The sequence below is a fragment of the Fringilla coelebs genome (assembly GCF_963513975.1).
Source record: "Fringilla coelebs genome assembly, chromosome: 10".
NCBI classification, from domain to species: Eukaryota; Metazoa; Chordata; class Aves; order Passeriformes; family Fringillidae; genus Fringilla; species Fringilla coelebs.
The window spans coordinates 8,367,450-8,382,794 of NC_140036.1; the positions used below are offsets into that span (position 1 = coordinate 8,367,450).

At 38.7% G+C, this 15,345-nt stretch overlaps 1 protein-coding gene across 2 annotated transcripts in view; it reads right to left on the reverse strand.

The window, feature by feature from the left end:
- The window catches only part of FARSB (phenylalanyl-tRNA synthetase subunit beta), a 35,064-nt gene extending 19,814 nt beyond the window's left edge, over nucleotides 1-15,250 (reverse strand). Inside the window, exons 1-15 of one of the 2 annotated variants that reach the window (XM_084212391.1) lie at nucleotides 15,170-15,250; nucleotides 14,164-14,219; nucleotides 13,076-13,230; nucleotides 12,501-12,573; nucleotides 12,103-12,218; nucleotides 11,519-11,669; nucleotides 10,705-10,813; nucleotides 8,468-8,538; nucleotides 7,138-7,199; nucleotides 6,991-7,042; nucleotides 5,419-5,480; nucleotides 4,802-5,009; nucleotides 4,298-4,378; nucleotides 1,267-1,359; nucleotides 312-429 (exon numbers count right to left, since the gene is read on the reverse strand). In XM_084212391.1, coding sequence (XP_084068517.1) covers nucleotides 312-429; nucleotides 1,267-1,359; nucleotides 4,298-4,378; nucleotides 4,802-5,009; nucleotides 5,419-5,480; nucleotides 6,991-7,042; nucleotides 7,138-7,199; nucleotides 8,468-8,538; nucleotides 10,705-10,813; nucleotides 11,519-11,669; nucleotides 12,103-12,218; nucleotides 12,501-12,573; nucleotides 13,076-13,230; nucleotides 14,164-14,219; nucleotides 15,170-15,227 — 1,465 coding nt within the window. In that variant the 5' untranslated portion in view covers nucleotides 15,228-15,250. Of the gene's footprint in view, nucleotides 1-311; nucleotides 430-1,266; nucleotides 1,360-4,297; nucleotides 4,379-4,801; nucleotides 5,010-5,418; nucleotides 5,481-6,990; nucleotides 7,043-7,137; nucleotides 7,200-8,467; nucleotides 8,539-10,704; nucleotides 10,814-11,518; nucleotides 11,670-12,102; nucleotides 12,219-12,500; nucleotides 12,574-13,075; nucleotides 13,231-14,163; nucleotides 14,220-14,629; nucleotides 14,776-15,169 lie in introns of those variants that run through there. The other variant, XM_084212392.1, reaches the window with a different exon arrangement.
- Between the last annotated feature and the right edge of the window lie 95 nt (nucleotides 15,251-15,345).

Here is a 15,345-nt window from a genome sequence, read left to right on the forward strand (position 1 = left end):
GCAGTTTTTCAGTATCTGTGACAGATTTTAAGGAATATTTAGATGCCTAAAAGCAGTTGCAGTGTATCTCCTTGTACTTTTGAGAGAGCATCTAAACCATCTAAAATGAACAATGTTTCCAGCCACTCTAAAATCCAGCCTGTAAACCAAGCTCTTAAATCTTGTGCTGTGCACATTAATACAAAAGTAATATGGAATTACTATTATGGAAATGCCTATTTTAAAGGAAATACAGATTTCCTTTACTATTACCATTTGGTATGCAAATGTATTTCCATTATCAATGATTCTGAGGAACCTTCTCCTCTTACCTGTATTAGGATCTTTTACTACAATGTCAGAAATCTCAAAGAGTTTGAGAGGCAAGGGCATCTTCCTGTTGGCAGCAATAGTTTTCAGCAGCCCAGGAAGGAGGGTTGTACGTGCCACCTGCAGGACAAACAGAGATGCTGCAAGTCAAATACCTTCCAAAAGATCTATTTTTTTTTTCTTTTGTTTTGTCCATTCATAACAAGAATTTAAAAGTAGTCAAGTGAAAAAAGTGCACTCATTACTTAGGTTTAAGCAACTTTGATTTAGAATTTTTAAACATGGAAATGTTCATTCTCTCCATATTTTATATATTGCATTTTCTCAAAGAGTTTATATGTGAGCTTAAGAACTGGTACCATTTCACAGGTGGCTGAGTTGCAGTGCAGCATAGAAAAAAATACAGAAAGTGAAAAAAATTGCCATACATTTACTCTCACTTATACAAAAGGCAAAGTCTAAGTTTGCTCTAGCTAAGATCAAATTATCTAGAAAGAAGTATTAAAATACTTCAAGAGCATCACAGAATTAAAAAAAACCAAACCAAGAGTAATAATGATCAATATTTTAAATAAACCCCACCCAATGTTTCCTACCCAAAGCTCAGGATGTTTAGAGATTGCCAAGTCTAATAGTTCCTTCTATGCTGAACAGGTTTTCTAGATAAGGGAGCTGATCAACCATCTGGGATGTTCTGAATAAGACTGCTCAGTTTTGCCACATTCTGCCACACAGGGCATGGTACTTTGCTTTCTTGAAAAGCTGTATTTCACACTGGAAGAGAGATTTCTCAGTGCAGTAACAGAAGATGACACGTTCAGCACAAATATACACAAGCTCTTTCATGCAGGACATGCAGCTTGTAGTTTATAAATTTTATTTCCTGTAGCTTTCTTTCTCTCCTTTTTAAATATAGACCCCATGAAAATATTGCTTTCAGAATGTAAATGATGTCACCTGAAATTCTGCTGTTTTGGGGTTTGCTATGCGCACAGCGTTTGTGGCAGAGATGTCCATGCGAAGTTTATCTGCAATATCTTCTTGAGAACACTGAAAATGAGACAAAAACATAGCAAGGTCAAGTGGTTAAAACAGACAGTAAGCCAAAGATGAAATCTGATCTCAAGAATGAGCAACAGAATTGTAGCACTGCCCCATAATATAGCCTCTCACACCTAACACTCATAATACAAATTAAGCCCCAGTCTTAAGACTAAGTAGGCAAACTGGTTTATTTATAAATGTTAATTGCTAAATAAAATTAAGCTGGGTTAAAAAAAAAAGCAAATATTTATTTAGGCTTCTGTCACGGATTCTTATAATTTGTTTTAAAAACAGGCTCAGATTCTGCAGCCTGACTTGCAGTGGGTGAAGTATTCTATTCTGAAAATAGCACTTGTAGAGGGACTGGTATCTGTTCTTTCACACAAAGTAAAACAATCCCTTGAGGGACACTTACATACAGTACAGTACTGGCTATGAAAAACAGCTCGTATGGCCCAGCCTTCAGTCTTCAGAACTGTGTAAGATTCTTGTAGTTTGTTCAATTTTTGGGGTTGAAGTGTTTTCAAAGCCTGTATTCTAAAGGTGTACTTTTAAGCTGGTCAGTAAAACAATATGAATTCACTTATCAGGCTCAGCCAATGTCTGTGCACACACTGCAATACATGCTACTTCTAAGATCCACACTTCAGATTTCCAGAATTTATAGCTTTATTAGAGTAATAAAGAAACCAGTAGCAGACTAGGCATGTAATTGAGGATTTGCTTGTGTACTGCAGTCTCCCAGAAGCGTTCCCTTTGCACTGGCAGCACTCACAAAGTGTGTTGATAGACCAACTGTGAGAAAAATGAGCAGATGACACCATCTGAAAAAGTGGATTATTGAATAATCATTATTTAAAAATCCCAAATAACACAAGGAATGCTGAACCTTGGAGGAGAGAACTGTGTTAAACAGTTTTCAGATGTCTATCTAAACTTCAGCATGTTACTGTGATTTAACTACGTGGATTCTGCCTAAACTGGAGCTCCTCACAGAAGGCAACATTATTGTGTACAAGTGTAATTTGAGGCTCTACCCAAGAAACAGACTGAGTGCACAAATACATAAGCAGTGTTTGCCATATAAGACTGGGGCACAGAATGTTGTAGTATAAATTATACCAAAGTCATAAGCCTCACTTCATAAAGTCTTGGGGACACAGCAGACTGTGAGTTTCATCCTGCCACAGCAGAAATACAAATAGGAAATGTGATCCCATGACACACTGCAGGACCTTCAAAATTCTGCTGTTGCAGTTCATAAAGGTTCTCAGTTGTAGCAATGTAATGTATTAAATATTCCAGACATGTTACCTTTTTGGTGCTGAAAAAAATGAACTATGTGTTCAAAGAATCGAGCAAGAGTGCAGCACTTAAAAATGAATAATGAATTAGGAAATATTAATTTTAGATAATAATATTAATGAATAAAGAAAAACTTTAAAAGCTTGATTATATGTACTGTTTCCTAAACATGGTAGTAACCACAGGCCTGAATACCTCTAGCACTGCAGCACAATACTACTTATTGTCCTGGCTACTTAAATGAGTTAATAACCAAATATTAAAACTGGAATATATTTTTCGGAACAAGACCAAATTTTGCTTTTCAAGCTCTGTAAAATCTGAAGGTGTTAAAATTTAATTCAATCCATTCAAATTACCAAATGTGGTTGCAATACCTGAACTTTTCAACTACTAGAAATCTTTTAGGAGCCTGAAATGCAGCATCTTAAAATATTTGAGTAAATTAGTAAAAAATAATCTGTGAGCAGATCACTCTCTCTTAAGAGGTTGTGTACTTTCAAGGATTTATACCTCTGGCCATCTAGTAAGTTTTAGGTTCAGGAAGAAGTTGAGAAGTTCCACAGAGATTTTTAACAGAATAGGTGATGGTAGCTCCCCATATGCTAAAATGTGCACAAACTGGCCGTTTAGGCAAAGGCTTTGATCTTGCAACAGAAAGGATTTTTTAAAAATGTATAGTATATTTTCAATAGCTGCTTATCCAGTCTCCAGATAGGGACAGTTACCACATACATTTGGAGGGCATAGGAGCATATTTAACTTCTTTGTTTTTAATAGCAGATCAGGTTCTCTGATCCAAGGTATGAGCAAGTGGGCATGACAAAGATGTTGTTTCCTACTGTACACTCTGTTTTAGCACAATGATCCTGCTGTATAATTTCCATAATACAAATTATGGCATCAATTAGTACCAGAGTGACACTTGCTGCTGCAGAGTCCTAATTCTTGGTCAAAGACTGCAATGGCTGTAACAAAGAATACCTAAAACCAGTGATAACAAATGCTATATTTTTTATCTATATTTGTTATCAATGTACCATATATCTATTTGTTATCTATATTTAAAACTCTACCTGTGGTGAAATTTACAAAGGACGTCCCCCTAGTGTCTGTGCATTGTAACTTTTTTATGGGTATTCTTAAAGTAAGCTCTTTGCAGACTGAATGCAAAGGAATCGTGGACAAGTGACAATATAAAGAAAAATACAGAAACAGGTAAATCTCAATACACTGTAGGAATACCCACCAGAAAGTACTATATTTTCATGTTGTTTTTCCAGATTATTGAATTATGATGAATTTCACATCTGGTGACCAAAGTCTTGAGAGAGATTTGCTGTCTTACAATTTCATCCTATCAAGTTAAACTAAAACCAGTCCTTCAGCAGCTATTTCCCTCTCTATACTTAGCACTGCATACCACATTAACAGTGACTCATTTAATTTCTCTGACCTACAAACTCACCAAATATTATTCTGTGATTCCAAAGCCTAGTAAACAATCAGCTGCCAAAACAGTACTGGATGATACTGATACATTTATACAATAACATATCCTCAGACCCCCCTCTGCAGCTCTGATTGCATCACTGTTTGAACATGCAATTAAGAAAGGTATGAAATCAATGTCATATACCAGGGCAAAAGTGAGTGCTTCAGTGAATCCTGCAGCTGCCAAGTCCAGCCTCAGAAGTTCTGCGAGCTTATTGAGGGGGAGCTAAAATGAAACAAAACAGTTTTCAGCTTCCATCTAAAAGCATTTTGCTATTCTTTCCCGAGGTGATTCTGCCTGTTACATGATGGTGAATTCACTTGGGAGGGACTATGCTTGTGTGCTTAAAATTTTTGAAAGCATTAGCCAGCTGCCTTTAGGCTTGCCTGAGGAAATGAATCTCCCAATTAGAGATTTAATACGGGTTCCCTACTTAAACCCTGTCTTTTTTCAAGTACCAGCAACCACTGGTCTTAGACTTATTCAAATCAGTAGGGCATCTGTTTTGTATCCCATCCATGGTAAATACTTCTCAAGGCAAAGCATGTCAAAATATTTAATTCCTAGGTTCTGTTTTCCCCAAAGCCCTTCTGGCATGCAGCAGTCATTTACTGACAACAGAGCATTCATTTGAAGGGGCAATCTTACTTGATTAGCTATGGTGTACGTTTTCGGAATCACCATCTGAATGTTGTTATAACCATAAGCTATTGCTGCATCTTCTACGATATCACAGGCATGGATAATGTCTGCTCTGGTAGGAGGGATTTCAACCTCTAGATGGTTCCCATTCCCTGTGACGTGTGACTTCAAACACATCCTAGTCAGCAGCTTCGCCAGGTTTGATGGAGTTTCACTGAAACAAAACAAGAGAGTGGTAATTTATGGATTTTGCAATGTATTGACTGGTTTTGTAAAGTAATCAATGTTTTTTCTGCATTGCCTCATGTCCTGAAAAATCTGTAAGTGCTTTATGGACTGTACACAGACTTAGCATTCAAACAGAACCAGCTCAGATTCTCACTCATGAGATCATTTTCCTTCACTTCATAACAGTTGTGGGAAGCCATAAAGAATCATTCACTTTCTCTGAAAGCAGGGAACTCTGTTACAGAGTCAATCTAATTACCCAAGATAACCCATGAATTTTTGATAAATTAAAAAAAATCACAAAGTCTAAACATTTTAAAAACAATGCAATAATCAATGTCTTCTAGTACCTTTGTCATGGTTAATAAAAACTGTTTTAATTTGAAGTAACACACCTGATTCCTACTTTCTTGTTAATGTATTCAGGTTTCACCTTCTCTGTTCGATAAGCCAGCTCCTAAAAAGAAAGACAAGATTTTAAGCACATATAGTGCCTGCCATTTCTACCTAAGAGGATTCAATATCAGTAATCTAGCTTCTAATTGCCATACTAGAATGACACCCACAGAAGACAAATGTGGACTATTAGGCAATATTTAGCAATCTAAAGTGAGCAGGATTGTTGAAAATATGCTCTAGTATGTGATGCAAAAGCTGTTCTTGGTTAAGCTGGAAGGGTGAATGCAGCATGAAATCCCCGTTATTGAAACTTCCGATAATTTCTGATATCTGCAAGTAACAGAGTCACTGAAAGTTTCTGGTGAGTTTCTGGTGAGTTCATCCTAAGTCAAAGCCCTAAAGCACAGAATGGTCATGCATGAGATCTCATGGTCTTGTACAGATCAAATGACTTTTAAGTGGAAAAGGAAGGAAAACTTTCTATTTCTTTATTGGCACACAAATACCTACAAATATTTTACTTAGCAAGTGTGCAATGTATTTAAGGAAGATATTTTATATGTATTTATGTATTTCATGTGTTTCTAAACTTCTTGATATACAACTATAGCATCTGAATCTTGGGGGTTTTTTTCCCCTATCTTACCTAGGGAAGCTGCTTTGGTTACTGCAGAGATTTCTATTTTGTTGGATATCTTTCTGGGATTCTACATCTTTCCTCTGGTGATTAACACTGACATTGTGATAAAATGACACTAGAAAACCTCTCAGCAAAAATAAGCTTCTTTCCCTCTAAACAGTTTGTACTCCCTTGGTGTATCTGATTTTATGAACTCAACCAGAGTTCATAACTCAGAGTTCACAGTTCATAACCAGAGTTCAACTCTGTCTTCAGTTACTTTCAGGAAACAGGAGGAATTGCTTTCTTTATACTTATTAAGAGAATAAAAATGTAAGACTCCATTACTGCGAACAGATCTGTCTGGGGCTCTGAACCGAAGTCAACATTCTGCCTTTGAGACCTTTACATAGTTGGTGTTTCTAAAGTGAGAGACTGAAAAAAGCAGTGCTACAAGGTTATTTTAACTGAAGGGCATTAAGGCTTCCAGATCTGATAAGTACATTATGCTGAGGCTGATTCAGTTGTCCATAGGCTTAAGGCTGAAGGACCTCTTCCTGCATTCATTTTTCCTGATTTGGAACACATAGATTTTAAAAGCTTTAGACACAGATTATGACCTTTGATTGCAATCTTTACTTGTTCCTGAAAAGGTTCCTATCACAGGCACTCTAAACCATAATAGTGTATTTTTAACCTCATCATAATTCAATGGAGCTTCAGAATTACTTTCCTTGACAAGGAGAAGCTGGAGCTGGACTTATTTTTTGTGGGGTTAGAGGAGGTTCCAACTCACAAATATAAAGTGCTAAGCTGCATTTTTACACTACACCTCAGAACCAGCAGATGCTGCCACTGCAGGAAAAGAAAACAATGTCACTGTGACCAGACTTTGTGTAAATCAATCTCTCTCCCTAAGGACACAGAGATATTCTAATGCTGTGCTTACCGGATAGATGTGGGTCTTCCCGTTGGGATAAACCACTTCTACTGCTTCAACACTGAGAGAGACAGAAAAATATAAGTAAAACTGGTTTTAACACATGGCCCAAATGTGGAGATTTATATATATGCGGCCCTGGAGATTTATACTCACGTGAATGGCTTCTCACAATATTCACTGAACATCGTGACTATAATATCAAGAACAATTTTTGCCTAAAAAACAAACATAATAATCACATTGAAATCTATTATCTACTTGTGTTGAAGTAGACAAAATATCTTAACAAGAAACAGGGAAAATATCTCATCTTACACTCTCTTCATTCTATTTTAATTTCCTAGCAGTCTAGAATATTAGACTGAATTAAAAAAAAATTTCCTTCTGATGCAGACATTTGTGCAAAAGCTTGAAAATCTGGTTTTCAAGGTTCTGAAGCTTTTGTGTATCTTTTCTAAACTCTGCTCCATTTGGAACTGGGCCTTCCTAACCTGTCTAATTAGTAATTTTACTGAAGTTCAAGTGAGAATGGAGAGGCTGAAGGACTGCATTGTTTAACAATACAATATCAAATAACCTTCTTGGCAAATCTTTTTGTTTTACAGTTAATATTTTAAGAGATTAGTATAATGAAATGTAATTATGAGATTCAGATGAACTTCTCAATCCACAAAGGGATTTTTTTTGATGCCTGACAGTGTAATTTCCATCATATAAAAGAACATTATATTTATTTTTACTATCAAGACAAGTAGTAGCAAGAAATGGTTATTTATTAGTTTGCTTAGAAGCCACTCCCCAACATGCAAATTTATTTGTGTTGTTAACATACCATTTTGTAGTAGAGTAAGTTAAAAGCAGTTTTGCTCTTAAGCATGAAGTTACACACTTTAGGAAACTATCAATGAATGCACAACCTATATTCAAGAACAGGCAATTATAGCTCCTTGGCTTTCATGCTTCAGCTTTGAGTTACAGAATTTGCATATGGAAAGACTTGAATTTAGCAATTATTTGCATGGCATCCCTGCTTGATAAAGATAACTAAGTAGAAAAATCCTTGTCTTTCTTCCCTCAGCCCAAATTTTCAGTAGGAGACAAAATGAATCTTTACAAATAGTATTCTACCAAAACAGAAAGTATTAGTAAATTTTACTCTTTTCTAAGTCTTTCAGATTTAGAAAAAGTGCTCAAAAAGAACATACAGTCTCTAATTTACTTGAATTATTTTCTCATACAAGCTGAACACTTAGTGTCAACATAAAGATACAGTAAAATCAAAATTCAGTGAAAATACAATGCTATCTATAGAGCAAGCCTGAAACTGATTCCAGGGAATTCCACAGTCCTACAACTTTTGCATTGGAAGGTTGGCTCCATAGAGTAAATGCCTTGTTGTTGTAGGTCTGTGTATTGGAGCTCTATTATCCAACAGGAAAACAATTATATTAAAGCATATCAAAAGCAGGAAAGATTAATTTACCTTTGTCATATCTGTGCCTGTACATTCAATAAACACATTTCTGGTATTTAGTGTTATTTTTGTATGATCTCCTAAAACATGTGAAAACAAAAACACGTTAAGAAATATTAGTTTTATTGCAATAGCACTGATACTGATTTGTGTCAGAAAGATCACTGTCATTTCCACAGCTTAAAGAAGCCACTACCTACTGCACCAACATTCACAGCTGTTGGCTGTGAATACATAGCAGCTCTTTTTATATTTGAATTTATGAATCAAAGAAAAGTAAAAAGGCAGATCAGACACACTGACTGGGTTATGCTTTACACTGCAAGACACAGATCTTCAGGTATCCTGGCAGGCAGCTGGAAAAGTCAGCTAACAGAACAGTGGCCATCTGCTGTTAGCAAAGGGCTCTGCACTGCCACAGCATCCCATCTCCCCTGGGTTTAGTCCCACATTCACATCACATGTGTGATGTATGTCATTTCCTTGGGCAGGAACAAATTAAATGGGTTTTAAAAAGTGATTTAGACTGATGACTATCAATAGTCATTCTGTGGTCTGCTGACACCCTACAGGTTGCTCTACAGTCCTAGTATGGGTTCCTTCTAGGCATGAATTTGCTTAGTGTGTACTGGGAGTTATGATGTGTGCACCAAAGCACATCCCTGTTGCACTCAAAAATTTTCTTGTCTGGAAGAAGCACCAGAAGTGTCTTTTTTGCAAACTGGATGTGAAAGCCCCCAATAGATGGTTCCCTACAAAAGTGGGGTCTGTTAGTAAGGCACAAGCAATCTGGAGCAGCTGTACAGAGATCCCATTCTGCCTGTTAGGTACAGATGGGCAGTGCACACCTGGAGTGAATTCCATGGCTGGGACCATGCAGGAATGGGCACACCAGTCCTGGAACCGTGTGGGATCATGTCAAACCCAGCCTCTTTGTCCTTCTTGCCTTTCCTTGCACCATTCATTAGTGCAGCTGCACCAGAGCCAAAGAAAGCATTAGGAATTCCTGCTTCCTTTCTTTGACCCTGACTTAGCTTCTCTGGTTTAGTTTCCTATCTGAGAAATGAGGTCACAGCCAGACTGGAAGTTAGGTGCAGCAGAGATCTGAGGACTGAGGGATCTTGTACTCCCTTACAGCTGTGCTGTATCTCTTTGCAGATGGAATGTAGTCAGCATCTCTGGACTCGCTTCAAAGCAAATACAAGCCTTCACTTCAGTGCTTGCAGATAATCCAAACAACCAATACAGATGTTTACATTGCATTATCTGTTTAAAAAGCACCTCTGACCTGGAAACCTCTCTTAGATACTGCTCTCTAAAGCAGAGGCAGGTGTAAAATTTAGCTCAACCTTTTTAATTGATAAAATATAAACAATATGCAGTACTTATACATGGAGCACTCCCAAGTTGGAATGAGCCTAACAAAGAAGGATCAGGCACAGTGGTTGACAGCATCTTCAATTCAGAACATTGAATTACTGTTACCAGTCCCTGCCAGAGTTTGATCTGCCTTTTAAGAAGATTTGGGTTAGCTGAATAAGGTGTATTAGGAAGCACACATCCAAAGAAATTATCACTGCAGATTTATTGGTCAGTGCAGGGAAATTTACTGATTCCTCACCTATATTTCAGTATATAGGTATACTGAATAATCTGTCTTTAAGGAGTAATTCTTGACATGCCATTAAATGGCTTCAGTAAACCTGGTTCTCAAAAATCACCCATGGTTTCTTTTGCGCTTAAAGGAAACAATGGCAAAAAAGTCTACACCAATTTATTCTTTTAAAGCAATTAAAGTCTTCTGAAATCACTCAGTGTGATAGCAACAGATCCATAAAAAACTAGTTCCCATTGCTGGTAAGTTCCCTGCTGTGAGCTCATAAAATAGATCACAAAGTTGCAGTTACTGGTTTACAAAATAACTCCTTGCTGGCTTCTTTTAGCTAAACAAAATGCTTCCATAACAAAAGTTCCTGCCACAAGGAACTTTATTGAGTTGGGGCAGAGTATGAGAAGCTCAATGCAGAGGATTGCAGTAGGATTTTTACACCCTTCTGATGAAGATGAGAAAAATGAACACTAGAAGCTTAGGGAGCAAAAAACCTGACTAAACTGAAAGAAGGAAAGAAGACTTATGAAATTGTAGGTCAAACAATTTTAAGAAAACATAATAATCCCTATGACACATCAGCATTTCTGTCAGGCACTAATTCACACACAAAACAGCAGTAACAAATTAATCTTACCATTGATGATTGGTGGCATGGACAGAACAACCCCATTGCTGTCATAAATGACAGGGTAACGCGGCTTGTTTTCAATCAGGTGCAGATAGTGCCGAAGGTGGCTGTCAGTCTGGAGAAACAAAACACAAACTGAATTCCACTTCTGCTCACAGGTGAACTTACACAGAGCCACAATCCTTTGGTGAGTGATCAAGGGGAATTTTGAAGGTGGGAAGGATTGGGTTAGAGTTAGGTACTTTACTAGCACAGTCTGCTCCCAGCAGCAGGAAAAGTCTGAAATTAAAGAACTGCATTTTTGGTTTTCTTCAGAAGTGCTGAAGATTATTTAAGGATTCTCTCAAACATGTGTAGGCCATTCTGTCCAAATGATACCCTTGCTCACCACAGCACACAAACACTGCCAAATATCTTTAGTCTATAGGAACTCTTCTTAAAAGTGATAAAAATTAGCACTGTAGTACTTTGAGTTATAAATTGCTGGATACTGACACATACCTAAATTTGATTCAAAATTTACATTTGTTCCAATGACATAAGTATGTGCTGTACCAAAAATCTAATTTCCTTGTAGTTTCTCTTGTTTCTGAGCTTTCTTACTCTTTAGTCAGACACACTTGAGGATTTCTCTCCAGGGCCAGTGTGTGTTTTCCAACATGACAAGCAAAATATGGAATGTTCAATGGCTGTTAAGCTACAGAAGACAACTGTGTTTTATTTGTAAGAACAACTTCTAATAACGAGGATATGAGAGATATTTAGCCTTGGAAATTTATCCTCCTCATTTAGTGCAACGAGTCTAAAAAATTCCACTTACCCTATACAGATCCATAATTTGTGAGGCTGTGTACTCCTGAGATTGATTCAAGGGCTTAAATTTAATTTCAGAAGGTGCTTTGGCTGTATAAGTAAATGGACCAGTGATGGTGTCCAAGTCATGGGTACCTATTGCTACTAATGCTCTTTTCCTAGAAATAAAGAAGGCAAAACAATGTTTTTACTAGTAATACTTGGGAGTTTCTTAGAGTATGATGCTCTATACTTCTATGCATTAGCAGAGCTTACTGAAAAAGCAGAAGGATAATTTTGAGAAGCTTAAAAATTATTTGATGAATAACATTTTAATAAATATTATTATGAATAGCAACACAACTGTCAAGGCAAATCCAATAGGAATGTTGCTAAACACTTCTGTCTCAAGTGCTGAATGAACTGTAACAGCTATTTATGTTGAACAGTATTGGCAGCAGACAAGAACAGGCAAGGAAATGAGAAGGATCAAGGGAGCTCCTCTAGAAGATTTTCCATGGCATAACCATAATACCTCTCTGCAATAGGGATGTGCAGTTTTAATGTGATAAAGTCATACACACAGACACTACTTTAAATTTAAGCACAAACCTGCAAATATTCTGGTGTAGTTTCTCTTGGAGGTCGATGAAGCTGTCATAGCGGTCCTTGGTGAAAGTTATGTTTCGCAGGACGGCGGCCACAGCGTGAGGCCGGATCTGGGCAGTCTGCAATTTACAACAGCAGCTCTTCAAGAGATTTGATTTCAGCTGCATCTGAAACTTTGATTTGATCTGCTACTAGGTTCACCCAAAACAATTTGTCTATTTCTCCTCCCACTCCTCATTCCTAAGAGTAGATCACAACTAGTAGAGATATTTAAATGTCTTTAGCTTTTGTTCTGCAAATAAGATTTCCAGTCTCACTGCTCTTACAAAATCGTACTGATAGAGATCTTGCTGCTTCAGCAACTCTCAATGCATTTACAAACGTGCAGTAAACACTTTTACCTGTTCAGTGATAATCAGCCTCTGACCTTCACCCTCAGCTGGTATTATCTTTTCATACCTAGGGAGATTTATCCTAAAACAAAAGCAGAAGTAAGTCTGTAGCAGACATGTAGCAGGAATTATATGTAGAAAACATTCTTGGTAACGTTTCTTGGCACGCAATTAGCTAACTGTGCAGAACTTGTTTTTTATGGGATGGTCAACAGATTACTGAACTAGAAAGGAAGATCTCAGCAAGATGAAGTTGTTGCATAAAAGGGAAATAAATTATTTGTTTTGGTATTTATTACAAGGGATCACAAGGAAGTTTCCCTGCATAAGTTCTTTACAGAGGGTAAGTCTCAAATGGAACAGTAATTGAAAACTTTTTAGAACAGATACAAAACCCAGAAACATTCTAGTCCAGTCTCTTTAAGTTATGTAATAGATCCTCTCCAGAGGCGAGGATGAATCTCATCTACACACGTAATCATACTCCAAATGCAAGCAAGTAGGAAGTTCTGTTAACTGACCAGAAATGGATCCATGTTTCAACAACTAAAAAACCACACAGAGATCTCACAACTTTGCCTTACCTTTCCTTAAAGACCTGCAGTCCTCGGACCAACCCTTCCAGGCAAAGCAGATCATAGCGGTTGGCAGGAACATCAATTTTATAGAGAACAACATCAGATGCGCCCTTGGCCTTTTCTTCACCCTTTTCTTTACTTATAATGTCCTTCTCAGATGTCTGAAATCAAGCAGAAATGTGGTTTTAACCTGATATATTTAACATGGATAGCAGTATGGCAGTGATAGGAGAAACGGTATTAATTAGAAGTTTAACACTGTAATTTGCATTTATACAGCAAATGGATGCACCAAACACAAGAGATGACATAAAACCTCAAATTCAGAAACTGTAAAGCAGTGTATCAAAAGAAAAATTCAGTATTCAAATTTTAATTTCAAGAAGAAATATTATAGAAGCAAGAACCTCCAGGCTGTCAGATCCCAGTAGAGATCTGAGACTTTATTTTTGGCAATAGATTGGCAAATAACTTGTCATAATCAAATTTATTCTGAAATAAAGCATAACATATGATGTTCAGATGTCTTTTGATAAACGTCATTAAAAAGCCAATAAATTAAAATTAAATGGCAAAACCAAAACAGGTCTCCTTGAACAAGATTTGCATGGATAGAGTTATCAGGGCTAGCAAATCTCCACAAGTACAGAACCTAAATCAAAACATTAAATATAAATTAGTTACAACTCAGGTAACAATGTCCAGGACAAATACATTTTTTGTGGATATTGCACAAACGGCTGCATATCAAACAAAGCCAAACAGATCTTGTAAAATATGATCAATACATGTTCTGTGGCCATATTTATGCTGCTAAATAAAATGGTGCCTGAGACTGAAGATCAAGAGGCACAGAGTGCTGACCTCCAGGAAGTATTGCTTTATGCCATCTTGGAGGCTCTAGCTTCCAAAACAGTAACTTTTATAAGTCTGAGGGGATTTTCCCAGATTCAAAACACCTGTGTTAATACAGTCCATTACAACATTGCAACAGGGGATATGCTGGAAACAATGCCATACAAACTCATACCAAAAATTAATGCTGTCAATATGCTACATCTACTCAGAAAGCAACAAATAAAAACATTACTTACAATTTCATCAAGCTCCAAACCAAACTCAAAGCAAAGCTCATCAAATTCTTCATCCGCTGTGAAGGAAGAGGGTGAATTTTGGTTAATAAGCAGACCTTGGACTAAATTTTTGTGTATGTGTTTACAATGTTTTCAAACAAGATAACAAATGCTATTTTGGAAAAAAAAAAGGTAGAAGGTAAATTTTTCCTTATATTTGCATCTGAGTAGCAGCTTCTTCAGTACATATTTGATTTACTGACACGGTATTCTGACAGTCACAAGGGAGGGCTTCTGATCTTTGGAGTTCAGCTCCTCAGCCATATCTGTCAGAGCAGCTCTGGTTTGAACAGTTAATGAAATCAGAAGGGAATAACTGGGCAGCTTCCGCCAAGTGCTCCTATTCTGATCAGACAGGTTGTTCTACAGAGGTTGCATCAACTGCGTTGTAACACGTGAGTAACGCAGCCCTGTTCTGACAACGCACCGGGCTGTCTAGAGCCACAGCTTCCGTCTGGTCGAAACCACTGCATGTCCTCAATGCTCCTTCAGCCGAGCAGGTCTGAAATCTGCTTCGTGAGCCAGGAAGGACCGAATAAACCCTCGCAATTCATCGCTCGCTTTGCCTGCTCCCCCCTCTTCTCTCCTTCTCCGTTTAACCAGACCCTAAAACAGACAGTGAAACTCCAACCAGAAACAGCCACGCGGAGTCGCGCGGTTGCGCTGCCCGAGAGCTTTGGGCTCCAGCAGTGCGTGTCGGGGCAATGGGCTGAAGGGGCCGGGGATGGCACATGGCTGTGCCTGGCGTGCCGTGGGCAGGAGAGGAGCAGGCGGCAGGGGAGCCACCGCCGCTCTGAGGTCTGAGCTTCCCCGAGAGTCCCGGGACACGCGGGGCGCGGAGGGCGCGGCCGGCAGCGCCGTGCGCGCACAGGGCGAGCAACGGCAGAGGGGCCGCGGCGATGGCAGCCGGCGGGCGCGGTGCTGGGCGGGCGCGTCCCGCGGCACGGCGGGGATGGCGGACACTCACTGTAGCTCCTGCCCAGCGCCTGGAACAGCAGATCCCGCTTCACGCTGACGGTCGGCATGGCGGCCCGGGCCCGCGCTGCGCCTGCGCCGCCCGCCCGCCAGGCCCCGCCGCGCTCCCGCCGCGCTGCCCGCGGGCCGCCCTCGGAGCCCCGGCCGCGCCCGCCGCCCCTCCGCGCT